We start from the raw sequence: 19,440 nt of genomic DNA on the forward strand, positions 1-19,440 counted from the left end.
AGAGAATTGTGCCACTTATCGCAGCAGTCGAAAAAGGTTTTGCTACAAAAGGTGCCGTGACATGCCTGATTTAACAGGGCACACACAAAGACCCCTCAATGGCTCTCTTCTTGTCACTTCCTTCTTCAAATAAGCTTTTTTTTCCCGCACAGAAATAATGTCACTTGCTCTTTTGGACTGTGGTTTTCTTCTTCTTTTTGCCTTGGCCCTTGTTCTCCCACAGCGGGATTAGCAGGAGGGATTCTTTCACTCCTTTCAACTGGGCACACCGATCCATTTACGATAGACTCTGATGAATACTGAATAGTGTCGGGGCGTTGGGGGGTTGATTTCGGGGGCTGAGAAGAGTGATGAGGAGTCAAATGGAAAGGGATGAAAATAAAATAATTATTCAGTTGTCCTCGGAGGAATGTATATAGAAATTAATTTACGTTTCATATTCATATTCAGAAACTGTGAGAGGGCCACACAGATGTCACTTCTATGTCTAAATACGGAGGGTGATTGAATCACAACATGATTACATCACAAATGAGAGCAATGACTTATTTTCTCTCCACACTCAGTCTTCGCTTTTCAGTTTTATACCGCTCATTAAAACAGTCCATTTTGTATCTGCACCAAACACACATCTATTTTGAGATAGCTAAGCGCCAAGCCTAGGTTGTTGTTTTTTTCATTGTGGATTGAGCGTGATTTAGCCCAATGCAATTACATATAACGCATAAACCCCGCCAACAGCTCAATATATAGAGGAACAAATCAATGGGCAGATTTTTCTTCTTCATTCACAGCTCCTTTTGTCCTTGCCATATTCCCCTTTTTGCTGTTTTGCTGAAATGACAAGAATGATAAACTGCCATTGTTTGCCACCGCACATAACACCCCCCCCCCCCCCCCCCACACACACACAATATTCATCATTCTTGTTTTGTACAGGATCGGTGCAGAGCGACAGCCTAATTTCCATGACAACAGGGCCAAGGATTAGCGAAGGAAGAGCAAAGTGATGGAGCGGAGCAGTCAGATGAAACTCAAGATTTGAGGTAGTTTGGGCAACAGCCAGATATGGGTAGAGTTGCCACAATTTGTACTCAAGTAAGAGAACTGTTACTTTGGAATAAGACTCAAGTAAAAGTAAAAAAATCGTCTCAGCGAAATAGTTGACAAATTTCTGTAGAGTTAAATTTATGGGTTGGAGAGAGAGCGAGAGATTAAGGCTGCAAAATCAAATTTGAAGCAGGTACCACATTTGAATGACTGGAGGCTAAGTTAAAAGAACACCTTGACTTTTTTAATGCTGTTTTCTTTTCTGCCCGGCCTAATCTTTCTCAGGCAGAAGCATTGCCTCCCACAAATTCCAAAAGCACAGCCAGGAAGTCAATTGATCTTGTGGGAGCAGGTTTCACGGTTGAGGCGATGACTGTCTGTCATTCTCTTTATTTTCTTAAAATTCTCTCTCCATATACTTCAATTAGGCTTTTTTTTTTTTATCTGCAAGTGTTAAATCCTTTCTGAAGTTTTTTTGACGAACTGGCCCAGCTTGGATGCTACTGCCTGGAGGACAATTGAGACAACGATTGAGCAGATCAGATGACACCATTCAGCTCTGCTGTACAGTTAACGCTACAGTGTCCATCTGATCCGCTGACATCAGGGTTTATTACTGTTAAAATATGTCACAAGTAGCCATTAACCATAAGGTTGTTGAAGCCCAGTCATAAAGGAATCATTTTGTGTTCATATGGTACATTAGGAACATGGCTTCTGCTTTCTGTTGCTTTTTATTATTATTATTATTATTATTATTATTATTATTATTATTATTATTATTTTATTTTATTTTTTATTTTTTGGTGCTGTTTTCTATGTCATGACAAGAATGCATGGACACCCAAAAAACATGATGTTGACTTAACTATAATCAATTGATTTGGGATAAAACTATGAGCTCCCCTAAATGACACTGAGTCCTGACCTCAACCGCATCACACACCTTTTGCCATTATTCCATTAAGTTACATCCCTAAATTAAAACGCTCCCATCCGTTTGTGTGCCTGTCTATTCAACTTCAGCTTTGCCTCTAAGTGAGAAACACACAAACAATATCCAAGCTAAACTGTCTTGCACTTAAAATGTCTTTCACCCGGATTAGTACAAGCCTCTAAAATAGGATGCTATAAATCCAAACATATTCCCAAAATATTCATCACAAAACTACAAACATTCATCACCAACAGGCTCAAATCAACACAACACAACTCAACTCAACACACAATAACAATCCACAAAAAAAAATTTCGCCCGAAATTTTATCTTGCTGTAGTAATACAGTAAAAGTCAATGCATTTATGAGAAGAATGCTGTCAAACTGGAAACAAGTATTTCTCACAAGAGGATTTTGTTTTTTGAGTCATACTTAAACTTCCCATCGTATAGCATTAGTCTAAAACAAAGCAGCTGGTGTGTGAAATGACAAGCTAAAGTACATGTGAAACTTTCCCTCAAACCCCCGAAAGTACATTTAAAAAAGCATACCGGATTACTGCGCTGCTGAAAAGCTCTCATTGTTTGTGCACGTCACAACTAAATGACAAGGCTCATGAGAATATTCCTATGACTCTGCCTGAGTCTAAACTCTTCAATTCCATTCCATTATATGCACCTGAATTTCTAAACGCTAAGCTGTTAAATTCAACTTTTAGGAAAGTGTCCAATTAATATAAGTGAGCATAGGTATAAAGCATATGCTCGGGGGTTTAATCCAGCCCAAAGAATGCGTTAGAAAATGTAAAAATACTGTTGTGAACCTGCAGGTGCAGTATGTGTTGTGTTAAGAGTTTTAGCATTTAATATCATGCTGGGATAATTGTTAAAACGCTTCCTATATTTCATGAAATACATAAATGTGTCTATGTATTTTGTTATTTCATGTTTTAATATGTACATTTATTTATCTATAACTTGGTCTGTGTTCTCTTAATTATTCGTTTAAAATTGTTTTCCATTTACTGTAGCTTTTATGGTTCACGGAGTCAATTTGAGAAACCCCCAATTTATTTTTATTTATGTTGATGATGCTGTGATTTTACTGGTTTTGGCCACTTGACTCAACGTAGGTTTTACCTGGACATGTTGGCGCCCCTAGTGGAGAGTAAGTGAACAATCCTATCTGAAAAGAATCCTCCATTTTAGGCATTCACTTATTGGTTGAGTTGGCTGAGTCTACTAACCTAAGTTTGGCTGCTGAATGGTAAATAAAAAATTGTTTTATGGCAGATATTGTCTTCAATCGCAGGAATGAGGTGTGGAGAAATGTAATATGAACGGTTTTTGATATTATGTAATGTTAATATAGGAGACCTTGTTTAGGTGAACGTTAGCATTCGTCATTAGCATTAAGCTAAAGGTGGGATAATCTACACAGCCGTTTTTTTTTTTGACCGCTTGTCCTCATAAAAACGTGTTGTGGGTTGTGAAAAGGACAGATAGGAACACCAAACAGACTTCAATACTCTGTTGCCTTGACTTTGCCGCTGGTTAGTACGTAAAAATTCTTCCTACTTACTCCCTTTTGAACATGTAAACTCTTTTCTTTCTTCCTATATAATATTTTATACTTGTAATGTGTTTTATGTTTTTCTATGTTTATATGTTCAATAAACCAACCAAACCAACAACAAAAACTTCTCTGAAACAAAGGGGGCTTTCAGTAATCCAATGAGTAATTTATTTATTTTATTTATAAAAAAAAAATGTTGGGGGGGTGGACGTTTCGACCCGGTGACAGCAGAAATGTCATATATATGTATATTTTTATATACAGTATAGGGTGTTGTATGTGTGTATATAAAGTAGCCAAAAGAACAGTAGTTAATTCGACAGTATTTCCCATTGAAAAGTGACGTCTGTTGCCGTTAAAACCCCTTGGTTGTGTAGCACGTCTGTTGGTGACAGTTAAATTGGTTGACATGTTGACTCTGCTATGCATCTTAAATCAAGTCCAAGTCCTAAACTTGTAAACAGGACGGGCATCTGTATGGAATTCAACATTTAATCCTCAGAAAGATGAAAAAATAACAGCAGTATGTCTATCCGTGAAACACACATGCTGCACTGATTTACTGGTGAATTTAAAAATAACACATTTTCAAGTCAAGCCATCAATAAAGAAGCGTGAGCCACTGGTAAACTAATTCTGTTTTTACTTATTACATGCTTAGCAAAGCCTCTTCATTGCATTTTCTTTTATTGTATTGCTTCGCACTGGTGGGGGTTGTTGCTTTTTTCATTTTTATGATTAGTTCGCATTGTCTCCTCGTGGTCCGATAGCGATAGCTTCTTTTTTTTCTCAACTCAGCCTTTTTTTCTTTTTCTTTTTTTTTTTTACAGATTTTATGCACCCAATGTTAGAACACAGTAGTCAATATAAACAAGTTTTTTCATGTTTTCAGGTGGCATGGATCACAAAAAGAGTTTTGCTCTCTCCAACATTGCATTTCTGCTACAACCAGCCAGGGTCTTGATCATTGAGGCAGTGCCGCCCTGGTGGTCCGAGACCCGCACAGTTCTCTGTGATGCTCTTGATAACTTCCTGACGCTAGTCTGTAGTCTGAAGGGACCTTGTAAGCTTCCTCACCTCAGCGTGTTTGTCATCAACAGTCAGCAGGAATGTCTGCTCCCTTTTGTGGTATTGGACACATTCTCTCATCAAAACTTCCGTTCGTACCTTTCCTCCTCTCATCCTTTTTTGTTTTGTCTTTTCAGAGAGTTCAGGGTAACCTGCCCAGGTTGCTTTCCTGCGTGGAAGCGCTACGGTCGATCCCGAGCGCAGGTGTCACCACAGAATTGGCCAGTGTGGGCAAAATGCTGCGACAGGCCGTGCTGGACAGCCAGCGGCAATTTAACCTTTACAGGAATTTCAGTGGGGTCACTATCGAGGCCAACATATCTGTTGAGGTGAGGCAGTGCAGAACAACAAACAGGATTATTATGTAAGGATTGTTTAGTTTGAAATGGCTGTTGAAAACCTCTTCAGCAGCTTGTTTCAGTGAGGGATACAAATTCAAACATTTAAAAAGGGTTATCAAGCAAGTGTGAGTGTTGGTCTAAAAAAAACAACTTTGCTCTTTCTATCAGTACGTTCATGCACCTCGAGGCTGCTTATGTACACTTCAGTGCAGTAAATGGACTCGTTTCATCCGCCGCTGAGCCATCTGTGTGTGGGGATTTGTTTGTCTGCAGAGATGTTGCTGCCTTAAGATCCTATCAGCTTTCTGGCAGAATGTCCTATCAAACGCTTAACTCCTGGGGTTACACCCACTTGTTGCAAATAATTATCTGACACTGTCATCTGGGGAGAGTGGGGGTATGAGTCTAGTTTTACCAGCTGCTTCTATTTTGAGATCAGCAACATCCTATAATAATCCAGTTAAGATAATTATTTTTATAATGTTCTCATTAGGGAAATTGCACAAGAGACCACATCTATTTTCTTGCAGAGCTTCGCCAGCAGCTGTTATGTTCCTTGTGTTGCAACATGAGATAGTTTTAGTTGTTGTTTTTGTCTTAAAATCCTCACGCACACACGTAACATTTCCTAACAGTCTTTTATTGTTTCTCGTGTCCCCAAAGTACAACCTTGGCCTCAAATAGTGTTTTATCAAAGAGAAACCAGCTGTAAGCTTGCAGAAGAAAGTGCCAGTGATTCAAGTGGATGTTCTTTTTTTATTAACAGGTTACCGTGGTAACCAGCCGTCCAGGAAGAGGCATGGTTCATCTTTTGAAAAATGTGCTCAATGATGATGACCTTCTGCCGATCCATAGTTTCATGGTGGTGCAGCTCTACAGTGAGGTAGAGTGGGGTCAAGAAGATCTACTCCCACCTCAAGACCCACCTCAGCCTTATAGTGGAGGTAGGAAGGAGGATACAAACACAAACAGACTGGCTCCTTGCTATCTCTTTCCTGAGCAGACTTGACTCCCACTGAAATTCCACATACTTTTCCCACCCTGCTCGCTCCACATGATCGGGAAGGACCATGTGTGACCCATCTACACTCGTATTTGTGTCTGCCTCACACACCCGTAGAAACTGTGCCAATTTCTCTCTTGTGTTCTAAGCCACTAAAGTCGCTGCTGGAACAAACTCTCTGCTGTTCCGCAACACAAGAACAAGGCAACAGTCAATCCTTAATTAGAAAAAAGGATCAAATGCGTTTGTTAAGGGGCCTCAGTATGCATTCCGTGCTGTTGGACTCTTGGGAGAAGAGAAGACACAGAAATGGGTCATGAAAAGATGAAAAGCAACACAAACAAACGAAGGAGTCGAGTTAGCAAGACAGGACTCTTATCTGACTAATCTCGGATGCGATGTTAACATTGTTTAATTGTGTTTTTATTTTGTAAAAAATAAAAATAATGTGAAAAGTAGCAGGAACAAAAACTTAGTACTTTGTTTAAGGGGACCAGGTAATGTCATCAAGTCAGTCCCAATTATAGCAAAGGATCCTAATCCTCCATTGTTTGCTCTGTCAGCCCTGAAAGCTTAAGGTAGGTGCTATTTGCTGCTACGTCATTTCCGTTCAATCATGCTGCTTGAAGAATTCCAATTTACAGTTGCAATGCACAGATGAGAAGTCATGACTGATTCTTTGCAACTTTTTTTTATCTTGATCAGAGGGGGAATGTATGTGTGGCCCCAACCAGTTGTAATTACACCTTATCATTTTCACTTAAATCATAGTCTGCTGCAGGGCCTCTTGTTCACTTCATCAAAGCCTCACATGAGAGGGCTTCTTTTCCCTTTTTCCTTCTTTTCTCCCCAGTGACTAAATTGTTGTCTCCGCCTCTTTTTTTCCTTCTATATATCTCTTCATACGAGGAGTAATAGAACATCTGTGTTTTCCTATGCTCCCATTTTATATTTCATCCTAGTCAATTTCCTATCTGCTTTTATCGTCTTTCTCCATATCTCTTGTATTATCGCTGATTCATGTAGCATTAACCCAAACTTCGGCCATAATCACTTGTAATGTAATTTCAAAAAATATCCTGGTTTTAGACTGTCGGCAGTCTTCAACTTGATGTGCCAGTTCAGCATGTTGAGTCTACCACCCAGTACAATGCATGCACTTTTAACATGACAATCGATCAAAAGCAGTCGTCGAAATGAGGTTACCTGTCAGAAATTTTACATCAGATTACATCATGGGTAATCCTGTAGATGAAACCAAGACTGTGGGCATTCTGTTGCTTGTAATAGCATACAGCCTCACACTGTTTTTTTATTTTTAATTATTTATCCGTTTCCTACTTTGCCCCCTCAGAAGCACTGAGGCCTTCTTTACACCCCGTCTCGTCACACGTGCACTAAAGTTGTATGTTTTTGTGTGTTACAACTGCCCATCCTGTCTGTATTTTTTCCTTTTGTATGTACTAAACAATATTTGTAAGATGCCTACAGTCGTAAGTAAGGATTCCCTAGCATTTTATTTTGAGTGTCATTTTCTCTTTCCTCGTCCTCCTCTTCAGAGAATACACAGTGCTGTTGTCTTCGCCTTTAATCCTAGTGTCCTTTACAAGTCTCTGTCAAATACCCGCCATAACGTGCCTGTGAGGCAATTAGGTCACACTGCCACTAGTGTGTCGAGCACCCATGTTGCATGCCGGACGATCAATGTGGCATTTGTCACAGTCTCAAACAACATCAATGGGCTATTCACGGCTGTGTTACACAAGTGTTCATGCGGACCAGCTTGCCAACGGACGAGGTGTGTGCTGTTAGTGTGGTCATGTGCGTAAGGCCACACAAAAAAAAAGACTATGGCTATTGTATATGTCCTTTCAGGTACTGTAGATACAGCATGCTGATTTGGGCACAAAAGGCATGTGCATTAGAGATTAATGACTGTCATCCATCCTACCAAGAAAGTTCTTTGTGAAAAGAATATCTCATACAGAAGCTTCTGTAATTCCCCCTTAATTTGAATCTATTCTACTTCTATCCGCCTTCTTTCTTCTTTGCCATCTAGCTCTCCTTCTGCCCTCTATCCTCCCTTCCTTGGCCGACATTTACAATTACTTAGTCTCCTGCTATCATAATTATTCTCTCCCTCTTACTCTAGCTCCACATCTTTGCTTCCCCACTCCCTGGCAGGCACACATCATTGGAGACAATCGATTTAATTTAACTGGTGTTTTTTTCATTTCCAACCACCGCCTAAGGTTTTCCCTCCTATCTCTCTATTACCACAATGAAGAGATCCACCAACTACAAGAGGAGTTGAAATAAGCCAAATTTACATCCCTGTGGTCATATGTCGCCATCTAATGGTCACAGTGGAACCTTGTCTCTTCTGGTTTTTAACCTCTGGAATACAATTTAGTAACAGGAGTCCAACTTAAATTTGGATTGAGAAAAAATATTCTGATCAATAACATCAGTGAAATTCCTCTTACAGAGAGTCGGGTGCAGGTGGACCTGCAACAGATGGACAACAGTGTTTTTGCAGTTGAGGGAATGTTTAAGGAATGGCTTCAAGAATATCGAGTGGACTATGAACACATCCACCTTGTCCTGCCAAGCCCACTGGGAAGTACTAGTCCAGGTTAGTCACCACTCCTACTGATTACAAGGCAAAACTGTCATTCATGCTGTGAGCGACGTGACTGTGGCTTTTTGCTGCTATCTAGTGTGCCTAAAGTGCGACATGCAGGAGCGTGTCATCAGCCCCGGCCTCCTCCCACTGAATCCCGCAGAGAAGCCAGATAGCCTTTGTGACGTTATGTCTGTCTCTCAAGTACCACGGAAGTTGAGAGCAATCAAGTAAGATTGAGGACTAATCAAGTGATTGATTTATATTCAAGTAGCTGGGGGGGGGGGGGTACCCTATATCCACCCTTCATCATCTTTTGGTCATCACATACATCATCACATTTTTACCAGCTAAAAATGCACGAAGCGCCTCTCGCTGTTCAACATTCAACAAGGAAACTGAGTAATTCTGGAAGAATTACAGAATTAATTGCAGCGTCCATGTTAGGTTTGTTTGTTTCCCCCAGCGTCAGCGCTGCCTTCCTGGTTTCATCACAGCTGCTTATCACGCCCCAAACACAATGTCGCTCTGTGATTAGTCAGTTCGAATTGGTAGAAATCAAGGGGCTCGGTACAAGATGTATTCTCTGGAGTTTGTGAACTCACAAATACCGCGAGAATTCATCTTGCAGAGCAAGGTTAGAACAAAGGCACAAAAGGCTAAACCGTGCTGTAACAAACAAACCATAATCTTGTTTATACTCATCAAGATAATAATGAGTGCCTCTGTGTGTATGCTTGCCTTTAGGGTGCTGGAAAATGCTACCATGTGTGAAACCGTGCTATATGGACTCCCACTAACTGTCAGCCCAACCACCTGCTGGCGGCTGAACTGGGATGAGATCGAGACCAACCAGCACAGATTTCAAGCTCTCAACTGCACACTGATGGTGTGTGAATGCATTGTAAATACAAATCGTCACCATCCTAAAATAATGTCCTATGGTATTTTTTCAATTGTTTCAGAAAACACAAAAAACTGAGGCAAATATGTTATATTTATTAATAATTTATTTTCAGCGGTAGAATTGAATGAACAAAGGATGTACCGGTGTTGTAACTGGTTTTAACAAAGCTGGCCAGCACCCTGTGGTTAAGGCAAAAACTATATATAATTGCCAAAATGACTTACGCTGGTATTTTAAGAAGGTGACAAAGTGCAACTATTGTCTCAGCTTCCATATTAATTAAGTGATGTTCTTTCTCATTTTCTTTTTCAGAATGATGACCAGGTTATGTTGTTGCAGATGGCAGCGACAGATGGAGGCCCAGGTGCGTGACTTATTAAACACTGGCCTTAATGATCTGAAAAGGGACTTGAGACTTAATTTTCGTAATAGGGATGCAACAATACCAGAATATCTTCACATGGTTAATTATTATTGCGGGATATGCTAATGATGAGTAATTGCTTTTGAAGTTCATGTTTTAACGCAAACCTGCATAAATGTATGCAACATGTATTCATGCTCTGTGTCCTGTGTGTGTGTCCTTTAGCATGCGACACAGATTTGTGTTCTTTCTATGCCCTCTATCCCTCTCCAAAATGCGCCATGCTCCTGAAACCAATTGTCTGCAAGGAACTGTTTATGCCTGCCACATACTCTGATCCACTGCAGGAGCCTCCACCTGAAGCCATGCAGCTTATAAAGGTAAAAGGACCTTTGTCTTCTCTGAAATTACATTTTACCAAAATGGATGGTCAGATGCAGAAAGAGGCATGTTTGGTTCGTGCTTCATGTCTGTTTCTATCAGGGTTGCCTCGTGCAGATAAAAGATGTGGCTGAGTTGCGCCCCAGCTGTCTGAAGAGCAACCTCTATGAGTATCTCAGGAGGATCCTGGTCACTAAGCTACACTACCCCTTGGGGTCAGGGTAATATTAAATGTGGCTCATCAGGCTAAATATATGTGCGTTAGCTGTGAGTCGTGAACATGTGACAATGTGTCTGTTGTTTTTAGTGCTTCAAATGTGCACCCTGCTACCAAGACATACCAACGTCAACCACCAGGGAGTGCTGTAGCCACAGCCAGCAGTCAACCCCATCAGGTTAACAGTTTTGTTTTTCCATACAATTGAGTTCAGGCAATATATCAGTAGCTCGTAATAAATCTTAAATCTATTGTCAATCTATATGCACAGTGGATGGTTCTGAACTTTAGTACAGTTTGTGTTTTGTCAGCTGAGGCCTGTAGTGACCTGAAAGCGCTTAACTGCTGGCTGTGTGACTCATTGGGTCTGATAAGGCTGCTGACATGCAAATAGTTTGAAAGGCGGAAAAAATACTTAACCGCGCTGCTTTCATTTCTTCCTATGCTAAGGAAAGTTGAAAGTCAAATTGATACATTCAGTCACTCAATTAAAAATAAGCATACAGTAAGTAGATAATCCTCTTCTGTATGCTCCTATTAGTATGTGAATGATGCAATATATTAACACATTTTATTAGCATACGTGGCACACTTAGATGTTGATCTAAATTTTGACCTATGCTACACTGAGTAGTACCATTCTAATTGATTATTGCATGGTATTTTGCCTTCCTTCTAAACCAGGCTCACCAGCTTGGAATGTACAACATGGTCACTTCCACTGTGGCCCCCAGTCCTTCTTCTTCGCTGAGAACACCGCCAAATTCTTCCAATCCCACTCTGCTGAGACCCCCGCCTCTCTTGAGACCACGTCGAGCTTTGCGCTTAGTGGCTCGTGATAGCTCACCCCCTTTCCGCTCATCAAGAAAGATCTGACAAAGGTATGGGAAAGCACTGATGGGGGCATGGTGGTGAAAGGAAGAAAGATAAAAAAAAAGGAATATAGTAGCAAATAGTCAAGTGGTTGGCTAGCACATCCTTAATAAAAGTTCTGGCGTACAGTTAAGAGTGTTTCCTACACTTAGTGTTTCCTTTTCAATATACAGAGCTGTGTTCTTTGAAGGTTCTAGTAATAATAACACATCCTTCTGAAGTAAAAAATAAAATATAATAATAATAATAATCACACACTCACCATTCTGAGTGTGCAATTGTATGTCTGTGTGTGTTGACAAATTTGTCTTAAAAAGGGGGAGAAGCAAGGAGAAAATATATAGACAAGTATGCACAGCAGACAAATGGCTCTCTGTTTTCCTTCAGTCTCTCCTCTAAAAGGTGGCATACGAAGAAGGGTAGTAACTTCTGAAACATCAGAGAACAAGTAGATTTTCTAGAATTGGGACGCATAAAATTGCCCTCTTGGTTAATGAAACATTGTCATACAGTCAATAGAAGTTCATACATTACACATACTGTAAGATTGAGTTATGCTCATATTTCTGATACACATCCATTATCGCTATTATTAATCTATTCCTTACACAGAGTCTCGTCTCTCTCTCTCACACACACACACACACACACACAATCATACTTTAATCAGTCTCCCGCCATTCCACTCCCATGTTGAACCTTGTAACACAAGCGACAGCCCAGTGACACATTACTTCACGGCGTTGTGATGTCACAGAACTTCCGCATTCAGAAATGACAACTACAATGACTCTTTTGTCTTGAAGGAGAATTTGAGTAAATTAGCTCCCATTTCACTTGCTTCTCTCTCTGGCTCTGTGTTGTTTTTCCCCTCGCTACATTTTTTTTTGGTAAACCCTTAGTATCTCTGATAAATTAACTGTTGTTTGAGTTGAAACCTAAAAGGTCAAAAGTCTGAAGTTCCTCTTTCAGACCGTTAACCATAAAAGAGAACCGGGATAGCAAAAGTGTGATTTTTGTGTGGGTGGGTGTGTTGAATTCTACTGAAGAGCATCTTTATAGTTAAGTTTGAAGACCGCTGAATTTTTTGGGAAACTTTTTGACACACATGCGATTTAAAGAAAGCATTTAGCATTTTCTTGTTCAGCTTTCACATATCAACTTTTATTATTTTTGATGTTTTGTAGACTGCTACCCTTAAATGTGAACTATTGTAGTTGTGACAGTGTTCTAATTTGGTTGTCAATAAATTGTCTTGAGACTTCAAAGACACGGTAGCTCATTGTGTTGCCACTGGCCGCACGGAAGAACACTTTTTTATTTTATTTTTTTTATCTCTGGCTCAGACACATGCTGTGTCTTTCCTGCAGTTGTCTGTTCTGAGCTTAGTGATAAAAAACAATACAAATAGCAGTAAAAACACTTCATATACTGTACATGTCAAAGAAAACAATTAAATGCATCTACTTTAAGGAGATACAGAAATCCAAATCTAAAAAATGTATGCCTGTGCAGTCAGAAAATTGAAGAAAAGCAGTTGAAAGTACCATACATTTGATTATTTCAATTAATTAGTCTTACATTTTTTTAAAAGAGTTAATTCTAGTAGTAAATGCTTAAATCAAGGAAGTGAATGAAATTATAACCACAAACTGAGACAGAGCAAATGCAACTTCAGAGACCAATAGAATGACTTGCCCACGCAGTGCTAAAAATAGAAGTTGGTGGTCTGCATTAAAACATTTTATGTGTGTTTGCAGACCATATAACAGTTAAGTTAAAAAATAGAATGATGAAGATAGATATCATTGAATCGCCTGAAAAGGACGCTAACACGTACTGCACTTTGCCTTGAGCTCAAGCAAGGTATGCAAGGACTTTTTGTTTGTTGTGTTATAGCTGTTTAGGCCCTTCTCATCTCACATACTGAACAACTTGTCTCCACATACATTTTTCTTAAAAACGGCTTTTTAAACTGGTCAAGAGCAATATAAATCCATTAGAATGTCAACTGTGGCTGCTGTCCAAATACAATTTCCTAACAGGCCCTACTTTTGTGGCCATGTGAGGGCCGGATGGGGAAAAAATATATATACTTCTTTGGATATCAACAAATAAGTGTTGAGTCATGTAAAAAGGAACAAAGGCAAAAAGAAATCAGTAAATGTGCGAACATGCGCTAAATATGTCAAGTCTGTTGTTGTTTGATTAATTTACTGCTGCTTTTCCTTTGCTTTTTGCCCCGCCTGATGGAGCACAGAGATGGAGACTGGTATAGTTAAAGACCTTAAAAATGTATTTCTGAAGCTGTTCACAAACAATTTCGGCAGCAGTTGGGAAAATAGAAAGCAGAGGGATGAACGGGATACAGAACTGGGGCTGCGACTGGAACAGTCTGTCCCTGTTTTGCAAGCCAACTGACACATGCAGCGCTTTCTTGCCAGCATTCATCGTGTCAATGTCTTTCTCATCTCCTATTGTAAGAGCTGGAGAAAGTCTTTAATATTGTTTATCCTGTTTTTAGCTGCTTTTGGCTTTGGATGGAACCCTTCTTGTCTTTCCAGCTCATGTTGGATCTACCTTTTGCACTTGAAATGCAAGACACAAACCACGAGCAATTAGTTGACGCCATAACAGCCTAAAAACACAATCATGCCTTATTGTTGCGATTAAGTGGTTGCAAATGGAACGAAACAACAAAAACAAAGTGTGGCAGAGGAGAGGAAGTTGAAGATGAGGTCAGACTTGCTCAGCCCAGAACAGAAAGTCTGTTTACCAAGAATAACTGTGACATTTGTGGCAGATGTACACTATGGAGGAATCTTTTAAAGATATTTTTTTATTGTTAGATATATTTAAAGACAGCACAGCTGTTTCTTACACATACATATATATATATTGCCGGTAATTGCAAAGTCTCTCATGTTGATGCAAAAACAAGAGTGGAATAACATTGAACAACTGCAGTTTAAAGGCCACGTGACTACTTTTTGTCTATTTCCTTGACCCAAATGTGGACTTGAGTTCACAACATTGATCCGTGCAAAGGTTTTGCCACCATATGGAGCCTTTGAATAAAACACCTCCCGTATTACTTCAGTGGGCTTGAACATATGCAAGTCTCCTTGGATTCGTAGCATTTAAGATGATGAATTGTTGCAGTAAACCCTCGCTCACATAATTGAAAATCTCTGGTTGCATGGCGGCAAAACACAGTTTGCTTCGCCATCTATGGATTCGACCGCCCAAACACTTTTCACTTCTTTTGCCTTCGCTTGGCTCTCACTTAAGCCGGGCACTAACACAAAGCATGGATAAGCAGAAATGAAAAATGTGCTTTAAAAAAAATCAGCTTTTTATCCCTCACAGCCTATCTATGGCGACCGTCAAATATTTCCCAAGTTGTCATAGATAATATCAGGTGAGCTCAGTGGTGTCGGTTTGGACTGATTTGACCACAATTTAGAAGGTTTTGAGACTTTGCTGTACAGCTCCGTTTCCCCTCCGCCCTCTCTGCCCCTTATGTTGTTGTTGTTGTTCACGTTATTGTCAGGCTCGCTATGCTTCCCAGGAGGCAAAGGTACGGGCTCCTTCCGAGCTAAATTGCCCATGCTAGGTTTGGGAGCGGTGACAGGTTTGGGCCATCTTGGAGTCGGCGGGTGTTGTCCTCCCTTCGGGGGAGAATGTTTGTGAGACTCTAAAGACTTTCCGTGGGTCGGGGTGCTGTAATTTCCCTCCAGTCCTGTTGGGGCAGCCACTTCTTCCTGCCTCTTCTGGCTGTAAGGCTCCAAACGGGCTTCGTTGTAAATACTCATCACTAAGGTGTTGCTGGAGTTCAAAAATCCTTTGGCACAACCCTCTGGTTCGTCGTAAATATGCTCCAGAGAAGGAACAGCGTGCGACAGAGTTCCCTCTGCTTGAACTCCAGGGGTTCGCTTATTACTGTTCACCCCTCTGCCTCCACATTTCCCACCTGCTCCTGCAATCCCAGCCCCATTCAGACTCAATGCATCAGTCTTATGGCTCAGCTCCAGGCTGATGTGATCATACAGATGTGAATATAGGTCCTGGGCTTTCTTTTGGTTACCATGGTGATGCTCTGTGTGGGCCCCACCTCCAGAGGACTCGCCACCCCCGGGTCTCAGGCGAGTGGGTTGCACTAGTGGCGCGGATGTAATGCTGTCCACTGGGTCCGAGTAGAGGCCATCAGCCGTGTGCAGGAGCAGACGAACAGCATCCGCTGGCTCTGAATAAAGAGCAGCTTGTTGGTCAGCCGAGGAACAACACTTTGACGCCCCTTGGCCTCTTGGAGACCGCGGAGGTGTGTTTCCGCCACTCACAACCCCCAGTATGGCAGGCAGTTCTGGTAAACTCCTCCCTTTGTGTCTCTCAGCACCACCGCTTGCTTGCCCTCTTGCCCCCCCTCCTCCATCTCCTCCCTCTCGCTTCCCGAGCACACCATCGGCAGAGCCCGGTTTGCTGCCACCCGAATCGCCGTCAGCCTCCCAGCTGCTACAGCTGCTGCTGTCTCCGCTTCCGGGCGCCACGGCGCCAGCGTTGCGTATGTGCAGCAGCGATGGCGGGCACTCCGGGTCTAAGTAGATGGGGCAGCTGAGAGGACGCTCCTCAGCCAGGGCCTTCTGGGACTTGATGGCCTGGTTCACGAGGGTGAAGATCTCGTTACCTTGCTTTGTGTCAAAAGTGAAGTTACCGGGGCCTGAGTCACAGCGGCGGCCAGACTCAAAGGAAAACATCACCTGGAGAAGTAACAACAAAGAAAAGGTCAAGTCATTACTTCACCCCAGTTACCAAACAAAAAAAGAATCCCCACAAAATTGTTTTTAACACCTTGACGACCTTTTCTTGAGCAGTCGGCTGTCTCGTCTGCTTTAGGAATTTTAAACACCATTTAGTGTATTTCACACGTTGCAGAAGCAAAGTGACAAAGAGCAACCACAGCCTCTGAAGCAGAAGATGCTCTGACCACATGTGCACACACTAGCGTGTTCTGGCACCCACCCGGTCTCGCCCATATCTCCTTAGCAGCTTGTACGGCCAGACAAAGATGTTCCTCTTCGTTTTGGGCTCTTTTAAGATCAGGACGTTGCTTTCAGCTTTCAGCCAGTAGTTGCCCGACAACCTGCAGCGGTCCGAAGCCTCTGTTCGCTGAACGCTCACCCAGAACTCGTTCACTACAGACATTTTTTTTTTTTACAGTTTAGGAATTATTTGTTTGTGCTACAACTTTCTGATTGTGTTGCATACTCACCCTCCTCTCGGGAGTAGTAGATGAGGTTCTCGGACATCTTCAGGTCTTGGGATTCCCCGTCTAAATCCCCGTTGCCACGGCTTCCACCCTGTAGAGAAACAGATTCGTCTTCATGAATTGTCTTTTCAGTTGACTGCACCATTGGTAGCAATTCCCCTTTTCGAAAAAGTAGATGATGAATAACAATTGAAGGGCATTGTGCAGTGCAAACCTTCTAATTTGAATGCCAAAGTGGTAATGAAAGCAGTATATCAAAGGATCTCTCTGATAGTTATAAAGTCGGTCATAAAAATATTTGACTGTGAAAGGGAACTTTTTGTAGCCATTGGCACACAAAAGCAAACCAAAAGGAGCCAAAGAAAAAAGGGATACCTGAAATGCAATGTCACACATGGTATTCATCCACTCCTTGGCGGCATTCTTCTCAGCAGCGAACACGTGGGTCTTGTCGTTGGTCTCCACACAGAACGCCGCCATGTTGTCTTTGGGACAGTTTTCCGTCAGCGCCGGCAGGATGGAGATGCACTCGGACAAGCGGATAATCTTCTTGTCCAGTTTTCTGGTCTTCTCATTTGAATTTCCGCCCGAGCCGCCACCCACACCTCCCGACCCGGACGAGTCGAAGAACTCGAGGCGCGCAATGCCATTTTGGCTGGCCGGGTAGAGGACAAACCAATTCTTCTTCCATTTCTGGTGGACAGAACAACATAATGAGCCATTGTCAAATCCTCGACATGATCCATTTATTAGTTATTTTTTTGTAAATTTGACATGCCAATGAGCTAAAAGCAGTTTTGTTCTGTTCTGTTTTATGCCAGAAGAGTGTCCATTTGGCACAGAAAAATGGGCGGAAGACAGGAAATGAGCGACAGGAAAAGGACAAAACTGAAACTGAAAATGTTGCCTAACACATCTGAGCTGTACACATCCGCTTAGCTCAGGAAGGAGATGTGCAGGCGAGATTTGTGGGTTAAGGAACATGTGCGGTCACAGTGTTGATCTCAGAAAAAAATGTCTTTGTTTCAAGTAGTTCTGCACCGTAGATAAGTACTTTGGATTACATACAGGCGTTCACATTTGAGTTTTGCTACTAATGTCTATTGTGTAGTAGTGACCAGGGCCAAATGTTTTGTCGGTGCTCGTCATATGACCAGAAAGAGGCGCGTAACAGACAAAGACCCTCTTTCAAATCCCCATGAGGAGAGATGTGTTCTTATCTAGCGTTGCATTACGAGCAAACACAAGTTTGCATTGAGGCCCAAGCCTGATCCACACAAGTAATGAGCGTCCATGGTCCCTCACACTGTCTGAATGGCATCATTTCCTGATAAAATGCAGAACGTGTGAAAAGAATGAACAAAGGTGTAAGTTTTTTTTAAAATCTCTCTTCCGTGTGTAGCTGTGTGCAGCTCACACACTAAATTTAGCTCATCACAAGGCCAGCTGCAATTTGTTTTATTTCTCATCTGCCTACGTCATAGCAAGGACTTTAAAGTTAGACCACTTATCAAACAATGGTTGAACACATGCTTAGGAACTATCTCTACAATATCCCAGGAATACCTACCTAAGTTTTTATTTGTGATATTTGACTAATGTGGTACAGGTTTATTAATGTTTGGCTAGGGTAAGAAGAGCAAAAGATTACCTTGCCAAACTTTAGATGCTGTACATAAAGTTGTCCTTCTTTAACGTGGGTGTCCATGCCCGCGGCCTCCGGGGACTCTTCCCTCCAGTTAGCCCAAATTTGACTTAAACTTGACAGCAGGGGAAAAAAAATATCCTCTTTTGAGTTTGTTGTTTTTTTTTCTCCCCCCGCCCCCCGCGCCTCTACATCCCCAAGCAACTTCCCCACTTCTCTCACTTCCGCTGCCTGGCCGTGAAAGGGCGAAAATGGTTGCTGTGGGGCGCGGTGCAAAGCGGCATAGCTCAAAGGAATAAAAGACCCAACCAAACACTGGGTGATCCCGTCAAGGATCAAAAAAGTCCAAAACCTTGACCGTAAGTTATTCCTCTACTTGACGCATCTGACGGCTGCTGTGAGAGTGGGCAATGTGAAAAGCTAGCACTAACGACATCAATATCCTTCTCAACCTTTCAATATAAAAGTCTATTTTTTTTTCTTTTTAATGGCAATGACATTATGACATATCAAACAATATGCTTTTACATTACAATAATGTACAATAATAAACCAGTGTATCCACTTGTCATTCATATAACAGAATAAGTCATGTTTTTTTTAGTTCTACCAGTTGCTGGCATCAGGCCAAAACCTTGTACCTCCAAAGTCATCTTTTTTCAGGAGACCGCGGCATGTTTGTTCAGACATTAACATTGCATCATCAAAGAGAGCAAGCCATTTTCAATACTTAAGATTGCTCAAAATTTGTAATAAATAACATCCACGCGTCGTGTTGACAGATCAATAGTATATATTTTTGAAAAAAAATATTACATTTGACAAATTGTGACGTGAGGTTTCGGCCCGATGCCAGCGAAATATATCTCCTTGGTGTTTATTGGCTTTCACACTTTGTAAGTCAATTTGTGGATAAATCGAGATAAGATCATAGTTATTTTGTTTATTTACTTTTCGTGGCAATTGATGATGGGTCATTTTTCTTAGGCAAAATAGGTGCCATGGCTCACTGAAGATTGTGAAACATTTACCTAATACGGTGGTGTGCAAACTTAGTCCTCGAGTGCCGGATTCCTGCAGGTTTTGGATGATTCCCTGCTCTAACAAACCTGTTTCCAATGAACAGGATCATTAACAGGCTTATGCAGAGCTTGCTGATGAACTTCAGGTGTGTTGGAAATGGAAAACA

At 41.4% G+C, this 19,440-nt stretch overlaps 2 protein-coding genes across 5 annotated transcripts; one reads left to right on the forward strand and one right to left on the reverse strand.

Moving 5' to 3' along the window:
* The first annotated feature begins 3,144 nt into the window (after window positions 1-3,144).
* m1ap (meiosis 1 associated protein) lies at window positions 3,145-12,608 on the forward strand. 4 transcript variants are annotated; one of them, XM_086059785.1, is made up of 12 exons: window positions 3,145-3,254; window positions 4,456-4,691; window positions 4,769-4,960; window positions 5,739-5,916; window positions 8,464-8,610; window positions 8,696-8,828; window positions 9,346-9,502; window positions 9,818-9,869; window positions 10,095-10,249; window positions 10,353-10,471; window positions 10,558-10,645; window positions 11,152-12,608. In XM_086059785.1, the coding sequence occupies exons 2-12, from the start codon at window positions 4,461-4,463 to the stop codon at window positions 11,341-11,343; spliced, it is 1,644 nt and encodes a 547-aa protein (XP_085915911.1). In that variant the 5' UTR covers window positions 3,145-3,254; window positions 4,456-4,460; the 3' UTR covers window positions 11,344-12,608. The 4 variants fall into 4 exon arrangements, with proteins under 4 accessions (XP_085915911.1, XP_085915914.1, XP_085915915.1 ...); XM_086059788.1 differs by having other exon boundaries at window positions 10,353-10,465; XM_086059789.1 differs by having other exon boundaries at window positions 9,346-9,487.
* Window positions 12,554-18,657, reverse strand: dok1b (docking protein 1b). The gene is made up of 5 exons (XM_086059784.1): window positions 18,258-18,657; window positions 16,982-17,299; window positions 16,610-16,697; window positions 16,360-16,532; window positions 12,554-16,097 (listed from the first exon to the last, which is right to left on the reverse strand). The coding sequence occupies exons 1-5, from the start codon at window positions 18,312-18,314 to the stop codon at window positions 14,727-14,729; spliced, it is 2,007 nt and encodes a 668-aa protein (XP_085915910.1). The 5' UTR covers window positions 18,315-18,657; the 3' UTR covers window positions 12,554-14,726.
* Window positions 18,658-19,440: the final 783 nt, after the last annotated feature.

This window comes from Leptonotus elevatus, chromosome 17 (genome assembly GCF_054856555.1).
Source record: "Leptonotus elevatus isolate MCC_2025b chromosome 17, RoL_Lele_1.0, whole genome shotgun sequence".
Lineage (NCBI taxonomy): Eukaryota > Metazoa > Chordata > Actinopteri > Syngnathiformes > Syngnathidae > Leptonotus > Leptonotus elevatus.

Bases quoted from the DNA above. Each gene is read 5' to 3' on its own strand.
- m1ap (XM_086059785.1), top strand. From the start codon at position 4,461: ATGGATCACAAAAAGAGTTTTGCTCTCTCCAACATTGCATTTCTGCTA. The intron at 4,692-4,768 runs GTATTGGACACA...TTGTCTTTTCAG, and splicing joins AATGTCTGCTCCCTTTTGTG to AGAGTTCAGGGTAACCTGCC. The intron at 10,472-10,557 runs GTAATATTAAAT...TGTTGTTTTTAG, and splicing joins CACTACCCCTTGGGGTCAGG to TGCTTCAAATGTGCACCCTG.
- dok1b (XM_086059784.1), bottom strand. From the start codon at position 18,314: ATGGACACCCACGTTAAAGAAGGACAACTTTATGTACAGCATCTAAAG. The intron at 16,698-16,981 runs GTATCCCTTTTT...GTTTCTCTACAG, and splicing joins TGTGTGACATTGCATTTCAG to GGTGGAAGCCGTGGCAACGG. The intron at 16,098-16,359 runs GTGGGTGCCAGA...TTACTTCTCCAG, and splicing joins GGAGATATGGGCGAGACCGG to GTGATGTTTTCCTTTGAGTC.